Source organism: Filicampus tigris, chromosome 11, assembly GCF_054856515.1.
Source record: "Filicampus tigris isolate MCC_2025a chromosome 11, RoL_Ftig_1.0, whole genome shotgun sequence".
Classification (NCBI taxonomy): domain Eukaryota; kingdom Metazoa; phylum Chordata; class Actinopteri; order Syngnathiformes; family Syngnathidae; genus Filicampus; species Filicampus tigris.
The window spans coordinates 1,029,718-1,042,829 of record NC_141227.1 but is presented as its reverse complement, the minus strand read 5'-3'; the positions used below and the strand labels follow the sequence as shown (position 1 = coordinate 1,042,829).

Here is a 13,112-nt window from a genome sequence, read left to right as displayed (position 1 = left end):
TGAAATGTGAAATTACATTTTACAGTGTATGGGGCACGTCAACGTGGTCTGTGGGACCAAAAAGGTATACAATAGTTTTATTTTGTCTGTGTCCTGTGAAATATACGCATGTCCAATTTTGGAAACTTTTTAAAAAATTTGCACATTAATGCGATGTCTGTAACGCGGAAACACCATTTATGTAAAAAATAAGAAAAAATGGAGATTTGTTTTTCACAGGACAGCAACAATTTTTTTCTTTGTCTGTGTGTCAGGTATGCGCCAGCTGCGTGTGACATAGTGCCGGTGAGTCTGTTCTCAACTTGGCTGACTCAGACCGACTGCCTGAAATACTGACGAAAGCTCAGATGGACAAACGCACTGACAAATGCCCACCTCTAATAGTTGCCAATTTAGTAATGTTTTCACTTTATTTAGCAACTTTTCCAAACCCTCTAGCAATTATCTTTCCATAAACTGGAATAGCAAAAATGACAACTGTGGTCCTTATTTCCTCCTGCATAGTAGATGGAAGAGGGCAGAGGATTTGGCCTGATAATTCTATATGCAAATCTAGAGTTTACAATACGTTAGTTTATTAGTGCTGGGCAATATGGAAAATAAATAACAAAGTAGGCCATTTTATATCACTATAATTTACCACGATATATTTTCAGTTATTTTATAAAAAAAATATGTAACACGCACAGGAAAATGAAGCTTCAAATTTGCTTCATGAACGAGTTGTATTTTTAAAATTCCTCTATATGGCACTGTTAGTTTAATAAATAAAGGGTTTTAAGAAATGGCAAGTCAGTGCACTTTCAGCCCATTGTTAAACAGACAGTGCCATCTAGAGGAATCAAAAAATACAACTGGTTCATGAAGCAAATTTGAAGCTTCATTTTCCCATCACAAGCCAACTATTACTGCATCTAAGAAGGTATCCCTCTTGTAGCACTTTCACCATGCTGAAGAGTGTTATTAAATTGTAAGGGACTGGTCAAGCTTGTCTCCAGACCTAAACCCTATTGAGCATCTGTGGGGCATAATGAATGAGAGAGGGAATAGAAGAGGATTCTAGAGGCAACCATCTGATGCATCAGTGAACTCCAGGAAGGTAAAGGCTGGGAAAAATGGTCAAATAATGGTAGAGGTCGAAGTGCATAACAAAGTGCTTTAAGCTTGTGACAGACCCTTGATCATCACTGCTTCATTGACATCCCACTTCCTGATATAAATAACTTTGGGCTTAAGTACCTGTGAGGTGCATTAGCTTCACTTGTTTTCATTGTAGAAACCAAATCAGAGTTAAAAATGACTTTATTGTTATACAAGAAGCCTTGACAAAGGTGAATCCAGCATTTCATAATTAACGGTGGTTGCAGAGGCATCTGAACTGTAAACTGCTGCTGGTAATCCTTTTTTCTTGTGGTCTTGCACTTATCCTCTCAGAGACACTTTCAGCTGCTCATACATGATCTGGTCCTGCAAAGAAATACATGTGTAGTCATTGCATGTTCAATCTTTTTTTTTTTTTTTTCCCCGAAAGGACTTCAGCCCAATGTTGCTCTCACACAAACCTTAGTCATTATTTGAATAGATAAATTGAAAAAACAATGACTAACTAAACAGATGTCACTGAAAGTTAAGTGGTTGTGTGGTGTAGTCAATCATTGTTATTGCTATTTGTTGCCTAGGATAGGCTCCAGCTCACCTGTGACCCTGAACAAGATGAGCAGCATGGAAATGTATTGATGGACAAACTAAAAATATATATACAATTAGAAGATGTGGAACCCCCCCCCCACCCCCCAAAAAAAGTCTAGTCACCAAACTTTAGATGCACACACCAAAATGCTGTCTCACTGAGTTTGTATTCATGTAAAGGGAAAATGTATTCAACAAAGGGCACTCCGTTCTCATTATCATAGGGCAAGGGTGGCCACCCACTCAAAAGCAAAGAGCCACGATTTGGACTGTGCTACCGCGAAGAGCCACAGCATACACTTGGTACCTTGATTATCGAATGTAATCCGTTCCATCACCACATTCAAACCAGCCCTCCACACACACTATTGCTCAATTGTGTAAAACTGACATTTTTCCTCACAATCCTATCACGGGCCAAAATTATATTTTCATCAGACAAACCTGCTGTAACAATATCAAAAGCTCATGGCTTGGTTTTATCATGGTATTGATGTAGCAGTATGGTATTTATTGCAATATTGTGTGAAAGCTCACACACACTAAAAACTGTGAAAAATAATTTGGGGTCAAAAGTGGACTATTCCACTAATTGGGTCAATCTGGCCCACCTTTTTGCGTTACTCTGTACAAAACAGCCCAATTTGTTGGGGTTGTTTTGTACAAAACTACCCATATTTGGGGCTGTTTTCTGCAAAAACAACCCAGAAAGTTGGGTCAAATGGAACAATCGGTCCATTTTTTACCTAAAATTGGGATATTTGAACCCAACTGTTTTTAGAGTGCAAAACTGCAGTAAGCCTCATTGTATTGATGGAAAGTTCATGTTACAAGGTCTGCTCACTAATTTCACAGTATCATATTTCTTATTTTTAGCATTTGAAATGTGATACTGTCGACTGACAGTGATTTCTTTGCTTATCAAGTCAGGAACACTGTGAATAAAGACAACAGGTATAGAAAAAGCCAAGTAACAACAAATAAAATAATCACCTAATTTGTTTCATTTTCTGTGCTTACTGATATGTTTAAATTTGGAGGGCAACTTATGTACAGTATCTTTGATGTGTTGTCCAAGGCAAGGGGTGGAAGTTGGGCGAAGTGGACGTCTCAACCACAGACACTGCTCCCCACCAGACTATTCTACTCGGTCTATTTTTTTTCTTTTTAATTAATCGGAAGATACTGTACTGTAGCTCCAAGCGTACACAGCTGGCCTTTGTTTACATAGCCCCGCGGGAGAAATGTCACATGCGCCAGTCAGCCAATCATCAGTGCATTTCTTCAGAGGTGTGAAATTATCACAAGGGTTACACAGCCAATCGAGTATTGCGAATACAGGCACCCGATTGACCATGTAACACGAACCCCGAAATGAGGTGCTGAAATGCCAGACTGGTGAATAAAATTACATTTTAAGATGAACGTCTCATTATTGTACAGCGAAACAAGACCAGGACAATAGCAAGGAACTTTTATTGTACCATTCCGTGCTCCCCACCCCTTACCATATAAACAATAATGGGGTTGACGGCACGCTGCGCCCAGCTAAGATCATTTTTGAAAAGGGTTTCAAGGTGCCGCATGTGGCTCGCGAGCGGCAGGTTGGCCAGGACTGACCTAGGGGACTTCACCCCTGGGCAATAACAGTGACACCTGGAAAGGTGATTAGGAGGAACCCGTTAGTGGACACCAGCAGTGAGGTCTGTCATCAAGCTGAAGAAGAAGTACGATTAGGCCTGTGGGACTCTGGAGGCAGCTGATGGCTACTGGCAGTCCAAGCAGAATGCAGTGTCAATGCAGATGTCCGAGGCAAAAACTCTGTCGTAGAAGGAGTTTGTAAGGCCATGGAGAACGGCTTCCGGACTGCTTCACAGAAATTCTGATTCACCGTCTGATGTCTCAGGGAGGGGAAGCAGTGCGCTATCACCATTGTGTATAATGGGGATGGAGCATTGCTGACCTTAACTTGCGATGTTGTTAGTCGGTGGCGAGAATACTTCGAAGACCTCCTCAATTCCACTGATATGCCTTCCTATGCGAACCTACCACCTCTGAACTGTGGGGCGGACGTACTAACCAGTCGACCACCTGGTCTTTTATCCAACCATTCCATTTTGTGCTTTCGGTGCTTTAAATAGGCATGTGACGGTTTTGCTTACCAGAATTGACTGACCACTGCTCTAAGTAATGCATGTGGAAGCTGTGATGCTTCAAATGAGCATCAAAAATCTGGTATGATTCATTAAAGGGGATTGCAACCTCCTTGATGGGAGTGACGTATGCCACAAGAGGATGTGTGAGAACTATTTCAACTGGATGACATACAAACTGATATTTTACCTTTTTTGACACAGATGGTCTAACCTTTCTGAAGGCATCTTCCACATTTTTTCTGCTCACTCTGATATCAGCCACAGGTCCAGAGGAGAATGTGTGACCTGTGTGAAACAAAATCACCCACAATTTTAAACAGGATTAAGTTCCCTATACTTCTTTCCCATTGTCTCCCTTACAAGCACTTACAAAATATAATATGGATTAGGGACTACAGCTATCAAATATTTTGGTATTTGGATATTCAACTGAAAATTATATCAAATACTCAAGTACTTGGATGAAATAAAAAACAGTTAGGACTGGGCGATATGACTGAAAAGGATATCACAATATAAGTAGTTCATATTGGTCAAAATCTTTTTTTTGTCTCTTTTTTTTACTATTGAAAATAAGGACCTGGAGGAAAAAAGGATGAATTTAGGTTATTTTAACATAATACTGAACCTTTAATAAGAGGTCAAGGCAACTATGAAAAAGTCAAATAAATTGGTCATTATAAAGATTAAATAAACACCTTTTTAAACATAATGTGCTTAGTAGAGCTGTGCGATATGGCTGAAAAATGTTTCACAATATACTGTGAAACATAAGTATTTCAGATCAGTCAATATTGATAATTATTGATTTTGTTTCAAACCTATTCCCTTTTTTTAAATAACTGTTTTTGTGTACATCGTTGTCGTGTAATGTGCAGTTTCTCCTCCACCAGTTCATTGTAAATGCTTATTTGCGATACATGTTACACACACAGCAGTATTGTTGATCCACTTACATTAGCCGTTCAATGGTCATACAGTGTAAGTGTGGTGAACTAATTCTCTCTTGCAGTGCATGCATTAGCGTTGACCAACCGTCTTAGGACTACTTGATCTTGTTAGCCGACTCATTATTGCCATAGTACGATCTTATTTTAATTGCCTGATTCAGACATGGCTAACACTGGCGCTAGCATGTCAAAGACAGGGAACTACTTTAATGTACACACGTCTCCATTCAGCGACATTTACCATATTTTACAGACTATAAGCCACAACTTTTTTCCTTGATTTTGAGCCATGCGGCTTTTAGTTCGGTGCGGCTATTCTGTGGATTTTTCCTCCACCGCTCGGGTCGCTCTAACCGGAATGACAGTACAATTCAGTACAATACATTTCCCATCAACTGGATGTGACTGCAGGTGGAGGAGTTCAACAGGCGAGGGCGCCATAGACTAGGTTATTGCATTAGGTGCTGTAATGCTTTGATTTTATGTTTTCCTAGAGGTGCCTGAAGTGCACATGAATGCGATTGGCTGATGTTACGTCTGTGCTGTTGTTTCGATGTGAAATGCTATTGATGATTTAGCACGTTGTGTGTTAGATTGGCTGACTTTATTAACATAAAACAAGACAGGTGCATATGTAGAATGTAGTAGAACAATGGGTGGTGGAGTCTGGTGCACATTAGCCGACAGACTGGAGCGGCAGTCGGCAGTGAAATGAAGATAAGTACTGTTTATTTCGTCTTTGTTCTCTTCTGTTTTAATCAGCAACGTTGCTGCAGTGTTAAAAGGCACTGTTAGGAAAGAATGTGCTTAGGTACATACATGTACATTTACAGTTCATAATCGTTCTGTAAATGCAGTAAATATAAACGTTTTCAACATAGATAGGTGCAGCTTATATAAAGGTGCGGCTTATCTAAGGTTTTCCCCAAAATGTTCGAAAAATAGAGTGGGTGCGGCTTATACAACGGTGCGGGTGATAGCCCGGAAAATACGGTGATCGGGTTAGTATGCATAATATCTTATTGTAAGAGTTGTACTCCGTTACTCTATTTGAACCAAGTTAGCGCCACTCTCTTGCTCCACGCTTTTTTGCGTTAGCCACTTTTTCTTTGTTGGTTTAACTTCTTCTGTGTTTGGAGGTGGCTGCACGCTGCCAACAACACGCACAATGCCGCGATCGTGTTTTCTTTCTGATTTTTTTTCTAGCGAACATTTAATCGACGTCATTTTCTATTAATATCGATAATGTGTCAGTTGCAATACATATTGATCGTGAATGATCTCCCAGTCCTAAAAAACACCTTTTTTTTTTTTTTCATGGTTAAAGAACAATTAAGGATACGGAGGATAGGTTAAGGATAGAGAAAACAAGACATGTCACTTAATAATGAACATCCACTTGTTTTTTTAGGTGACATTTTGGGCTGAGAGATTAAGTGATTTTGCCAGCTAAAACAGCCTGTTTTGTTCAAAATTGATCATGAGGAACTACAACTGTGTCGGGCTGTCAGCATCAAAAGTGTACTTTGAAAAGTAGTGAGATGGCTAGCTGCTAGCCATTAATCGCCAACACTAGGAACAGGTGCCGCATTCTACAATTTCAGTGTAGTTCGATTTTTTTTTTTAGCGTCCTTGATTAGCATTGAACATGATGTCAGAATGACGAAATGTTGATGTCGGTGCCAATAGTTTGTGATGGCAATTTAAACTTAAACTGGGCTCCACTTCTACTCGGGAAGACGAGTCAAGTCAAGTGCCGCTGAACCGCGCGCTGCCACAAACAACTAAAAAAAAAAGCCTACCATGGCACACCAAATGTACGGGTACCAGAGACAGAAAAAGAAGGGAATTTTTTTTTTAGCTTTTTTAACTTTTTTTTTTATAGAGGTAGTCAATATTACTCGAAGACTTGTTTCACCCCTAATATGGGTCCACAAAAGATTGTTCTATAGTCTAAAAGTTCATTTTAATCTCAAAATGGGAAGCAGAACACTGTCAATGTGAATGTACTTAAATTATAAAAATCTTGAAGGAGCTAGCTTGACAAAATACAAATACAAATACAAATAAAGTTGAATTAACAAGACTGAAGTTACCAGAGGAAGAAGGTTGCATAGACTGGGACTTCAAGTAGGCCTTGAGAGCATGAACTGATGCTTCCCTCACTAATGCAGTCAGGTCAGCACCGCTGTACAAAATAGATACAATTAGAATAAAAGGACAGGCAGGCAGATAGATAAGCTGTTTGAGGATTTCATCAGGGTGGTGTAACAATACATATATTCCTACAAAGATTATTCTATATTCAACAGAGGCCTGACAAACAGTACACTTGTTGCCACAAGGAACATTAGATTAGGGAAAGGAAGTCAAAAGCCACCTTTCCATTACAGGTTCCAGAACGGTCCGAAACCACATTGCACTGGCCTCACTTTCTTCCTCTGTTGTTTATTCATCACAACAGCCGCCAATCAATGGGGGCGGGACCAAGTCAACTGTGCAAGCCCTCCAATGCGCAGTAGTGGTGTGTGATACTGTATATTTTGGTATCGATCTGATACCAAGTAAATAAAGTGCCAATAATGCTGATACCGATGCTTCTTAGTAATTAATGTTGATGCATCATCAAATTGCAAAATCACAATTAATTTTCTTGACCTTTAAGCATTGGCGTGTCTAGCCCGTTTTTAGTTCTGATGAAGCACCCTCAAAAGAATACTGTGGTCTACCGTATCGAATGCTGCAGTCAAATCCAACAAAACGAGACATACGTAGTCTCCAGTGTCACTTTCTAGGAGGATGTCATTAAAAACACGTAGCAGGGCTGACTCTGTGCTATGCATCTTCTTGAAGCCTGACTGGAAAACCTCCATGACATTATGTTCATCCAAGAAAGATCTTAACTGTGAGTGCACCACTATTTCCAGAATTGTAGAAAAAAAAGGCAGCTTGGAAATGGGTCTAAAATTGTATAGCACAACTTGATCAAGGCCAGGTTTTTTAAGCAGGGGTTGCACTACAGCATGTTTAAAATGTTGGGGAACTACACCAGAAGACAGGCTGTTGATGATGGGCAAAACTGATTTACCAATAGTCGGGAGAATCTCCTTAATAGCTGACAGCTACAGGCTCATCTGTTTTTTTTTTTTTTTTAAATGACCTGTTTCCTCTTGGAATTGAGAAAAAATGTAATTTTCCACTCCAATTTGTACAAACACACAAGAGCTAGGCATGCTGATATTTTTTAAACTATTCAAAAACTATAATAACGGCACACACAAAAAAAATGTGTCTACTGTTCTTTTGCACCAGGTATGTGCGCGCATCTTTTGATGCCATAGGGCAGAAAAGGGTCTCTTGGTCTCTAGGCTGCTATTGCCTAGCTAACTGGTGTGAATGGGTGTGTAGGTCTCTGTGTGTACAGACAGCCTCATGGATATAAGACTTTTTTTGGGGAAGAAGTGCCAAATTATGGTAAGGATGTTAGATTAAATGTTCTATCCTGTAGTGATGCAAGTTGGATCAATGTAACGGTTTGTATGGCTTTTTGGATATAAAAGCATTGCTTGGTTATCTGCGTTTTGGTTGATGGTACAGAGACAGTAAGACAGAGAGAGCATGGAGAAGACTTTGTATACTTTGTTAGTATTCACGTGGGGATTCAGGACCGGTCCATCTATCCGTCTATGGCAGGCTCCCATTTTGCAGACGAAAAATGGGAAACATAAAATTAAAAAAAAAAAGACGGACTAAGCATTAATTGTTGTCCAACTTTTTTATTTTTTTTTATTTCATCGAATGCATTCTGTGTGCATTTTTTATATTTGGCTTTGTAAATGTATATATTTTTTGTGTGTAAAGTTGTCCACTGTGTTTAATAAATCATATTTTTTGGTCTAAAGTCACTAAGTGGTCCACGCTGTTTCACATTAAATTCAAATTGTGTGCTAGTGTGTTGTTTGCTGACATAATTCCCCCATGGAACTATGAACGTGTTGAGTGGTATGTTGGAGGACGATGTGTTTTTGGTGAGGCAAAAGTCAGTTTTGGTTCCGGTTTCACCCCCCGTGAGCCGTCACCTTATCGTGGTGGAGGGGTTTGCGCGCCCCAATGATCCTAGGAGCTACGTTGTCTGGGGCTTTATGCCCCTGGTAGGGTCACCCATGGCAAACAGGTCCTAGGTGAGGGACCAGACTAAGCACGGCTCAAAATGACCCCTTATGATGAGAAAAATTAATGGACCACGTTTTCCCTCGCCCGGACGCGGGTCACCGGGGCCCCCTTCTGGAGCCAGGCCTGGAGGTGGGGCTCGACGGCGAGCGCCTGGTGGCCGGGCCTGCACCCATGGGGCCCGGCCGGGCTCAGCCCGAAAAGGATACGTGGGTCCTCCTTCCCATGGGCTCACCACTGGTGGGACGGGCCAAAGGGGTCGGGTGCCGTGTGAGCTGGGCGGCGGCGGAAGACGGGGACCTTGGCGGTCCGATCCCCGGCAGCAAAAACTAGCTCTTGGGACATGGAATGTCACCTCTCTGGCAGGGAAGGAGCCTGAGCTGGTGTGTGAGGCTGAGAGGTTCCGATTAGATATAGTCGGGCTCACCTCCACGCACAGCTTGGGTTCTGGTCCCAGTCCTCTCGAGAGGGGTTGGACACTCTTCCACTCTGGAGTTGCCCAGGGTGAGAGGCGCCGAGCAGGTGTGGGCATACTTATTGCCCCCCGGCTTGGCGCCTGTACATTGGGGTTTACCCCGGTGGGCGAGAGGGTAGCCTCCCTCCGCCTGAGGGTGGGGGGACGGGTCCTGACTGTTGTTTGTGCTTATGCACCAAACGGCAGCGCAGAGTACCCACCCTTTTTGGAGTCCTTGGAGGGTGTGCTGGAGGGCGCTCCACCTGGGGACTCCATCGTTCTGCTGGGGGACTTCAATGCTCACGTGGGCAATGACAGTGAGACCTGGAGAGGTGTGATTGGGAGGAACGGCCCCCCCGATCTGAACCCGAGCGGTGTTCGGTTACTGGACTTCTGTGCTCATCACGGATTGTCCATAACGAACACCATGTTCAAGCATAAGGGTGTCCATATGTGCACTTGGCACCAGGATACCCTAGGCCGCAGTTCGATGATCGACTTTGTAGTCGTATCATCAGACTTGCGGCCGCATGTTTTGGACACTCGGGTGAAGAGAGGGGCGGAGCTGTCAACTGATCGCCATCTGGTGGTGAGTTGGCTCCGATGGTGGGGGAAGATGCCGGTCCGACCTGGCAGACCCAAACGTATTGTGAGGGTTTGCTGGGAACGTCTGGCAGAATCCCCTGTCAGAAGGAGTTTCAACTCCCACCTCCGGCAGAACTTTTCCCACGTCCCGGGGGAGGCGGGGGACATTGAGTCCGAGTGGACCATGTTTCGTGCCTCCATTGTTGAGGCGGCCGATCGGAGCTGCGGCCGCAAGGTGGTCGGTGCCTGTCGTGGCGGCAATCCCCGAACCCGCTGGTGGACACCAGCGGTAAGGGATGCTGTCCAGCTGAAGAAGGAGTCCTATCGGGCCTTTTTGGCCTGCGGGACCCCGGAGGCAGCTGACGGGTACCGGCAGGCCAAGCGGAATGCGGCTCTGGCGGTTGCTGAGGCAAAAACCCGGGTGTGGGAGGAGTTCGGGGAGGCCATGGAAAATGACTTCCGGACGGCTTCGAGGAAATTCTGGTCCACCATCCGGCGTCTCAGGAGGGGGAAGCAGTGCACCATTAACACTGTTTATAGTGGAGATGGGGTGCTGCTGACCTCAACTCGGGACGTTGTGGGTCGGTGGGGAGAGTACTTCGAAGACCTCCTCAATTGCACCGACACGCCTTCCACTGAGGAAGCAGAGCCTGGAGACTCTGAGGTGGGCTCTCCTATCTCTGGGGTTGAAGTCACCGAGGTAGTCAAAAAGCTCCTCGGTGGCAAAGCCCCAGGGGTGGATGAGATCCGCCCGGAGTTCATAAAGGCTCTGGATGTTGAGGGGCTGTCATGGTTGACACGTCTCTTCAACATCGCGTGGACATCGGGGACAGTGCCTCTGGATTGGCAGACCGGGGTGGTGGTCCCCCTTTTTAAGAAGGGGGACCGGAGGGTGTGCTCCAATTACAGAGGGATCACACTCCTCAGCCTCCCCGGCAAGGTCTATTCAGGGGTGCTGGAGAGGAGGGTCCGTCGGAAGGTCGAATCCCGGATTCAGGAGGAGCAATGTGGTTTTCGTCCTGGCCGTGGAACAGTGGACCAGCTCTACACCCTCAGCAGGGTCCTCGAGGGTGCATGGGAGTTTGCCCAACCGGTCTACATGTGTTTTGTGGACTTGGAGAAGGCGTTCGACCGTGTCCCTCGGGGAGTTCTGTGGGGGGTGCTTCGGGAGTACGGGGTACCGAGCCCCCTGATAAGGGCTGTCCGGTCCCTGTACCACCGATGCCAGAGTTTGGTCCGAATTGCCGGCAGTAAGTCGGATTCGTTTCCTGTGGGCGTTGGACTCCGCCAAGGCTGCCCTTTGTCACCGATTCTGTTCATAACCTTTATGGACAGAATTTCTAGGCGCAGCCGAGGTGTCGAGGGGGTCCGGTTTGGTGGCCTCAGTATTGCATCTCTGCTTTTTGCAGATGATGTAGTACTGTTGGCTTCTTCAAGCCGCGATCTCCAACTCTCGCTGGAGCGGTTCGCAGCCGAGTGTGAAACGGTCGGAATGAAGATCAGCACCTCCAAATCTGAGACCATGGTCCTCAGTCGGAAAAGGGTGGCGTGCCCTCTCCAGGTCGGGGATGAGATTCTGCCCCAAGTGGAGGAGTTCAAGTATCTTGGGGTCTTGTTCACGAGTGAGGGTAAGATGGAACGGGAGATCGACAGGCGGATCGGTGCAGCGTCTGCTGTGATGCGGACCCTGTATCGGTCTGTCGTGGTGAAGAAGGAGCTTAGCCGAAAGGCGAAGCTCTCAATTTACCGGTCGATCTACGTTCCTACTCTCACCTATGGTCATGAGCTGTGGGTCATGACCGAAAGAACAAGATCTCGGATACAAGCGGCCGAAATGGGTTTCCTTCGCAGGGTGTCTGGGCTCTCCCTTAGAGATAGGGTGAGAAGTTCGGCCATCCGGGAGGGACTCAGAGTCGAGCCGCTGCTCCTCCGCGTCGAGAGGAGCCAGTTGAGGTGGCTCGGGCATCTGATTAGGATGCCTCCTGGACGCCTCCCTGGTGAGGTGTTCCGGGCATGTCCCACCGGCAGGAGACCCCGAGGACGACCCAGAACACGCTGGAGAGACTATGTCTCCCGGCTTGCCTGGGAACGCCTTGGGATCCTTCCGGAAGAGCTGGAGGATGTTGCTGGGGAGAGGGAAGTCTGGGCTTCCCTGCTGAAGCTGCTGCCTCCGCGACCCGACTTCGGATAAGCGGGAGATAATGGATGGATGGATGGTTCCGGTTTCATAGAATTAGTCAGCTGGACTCTCAGCGCCATAGACCAAATTGGTGGATTTGGCTAATTGGCTAATTTGGCTAAAGACTCAAGGTTGTGTGACATTTTTGACTGCTCCCCAAACATCCTGGAAGAAAATATGCATGGACGCTAGCATCACTGTCAGCAGCTGCTCCTTCATGGGTCAGAGACTGGTATTCCAAGGGCGTCTCCACGGAGGAGATGATACGCTTGGCGGAGCAACTGCGGATGCTGACACACACACACACATCCATGACAATAACACGCACACACATCCTTGTTATCACCGCTTTTGGCGGACTCCTGTTTTCCCCCACAACGAGACCTGAGCTGCGGAGCGCTCGAAAGGACTGAGCTGCTAGTCAGACTGGTTGCGTCACATCCCCCCTCCCCCTATCCATCCTGCCTAATCATTGCATGTAATGTCTTGAAATCTGTTGTACATGTCTTTAAATGACGGCTACATGTGCTGAGGTTTTTTCTTTCTTGATTTCGTTTCTTTTTCTTCTTCTCAAATCATTATTAAAAGGAGAGTAATTCGAGCCCGATTCTTTTTTCCTCCCTAGTGTTTTTCTTTCTCATCTAAGATCTTGGGGCGTTCTGCCTTCACAGCGAGTACGGACAGCCCCTTATGCCTTATGTCTCCCTGTGTTGGTCATTGTTTTTCATGTTTCTTTGTGCGAAGCATGCCTGTTAAGTGTAATTTCTTTGCTTTGTGATGTGCAATGACAAATAAAGCAGCTTTTTTTAATGGATCTGCTCATATATATATATATATATATATATATATATATATATATATATATATATATATATATATTTTATTTTTTTTAAATGTGTGCTTTGTGTTCAGCTTTCTCTAATTTAGGT

The 13,112-nt window shown here is 44.8% G+C and overlaps 1 protein-coding gene across 3 annotated transcripts in view; it reads right to left on the bottom strand.

Annotated features, from left to right (window-relative positions):
* Nucleotides 1–1,284: 1,284 nt before the first annotated feature.
* Nucleotides 1,285–13,112, bottom strand: part of nvl (nuclear VCP like) — a 148,328-nt gene continuing 136,500 nt past the window's right edge. For 2 of the 3 annotated variants that reach the window (XM_086045707.1, XM_086045709.1), the window contains 3 exons: nt 6,892–6,983; nt 4,033–4,130; nt 1,285–1,467 (listed from right to left, as the gene is read on the bottom strand). In XM_086045707.1, the coding sequence (XP_085901833.1) occupies nt 1,423–1,467; nt 4,033–4,130; nt 6,892–6,983 (235 nt within the window). In that variant the 3' untranslated portion in view covers nt 1,285–1,422. The remainder of the gene's footprint in view (nt 1,468–4,032; nt 4,131–6,891; nt 6,984–13,112) is intronic. The other variant, XM_086045708.1, reaches the window with a different exon arrangement.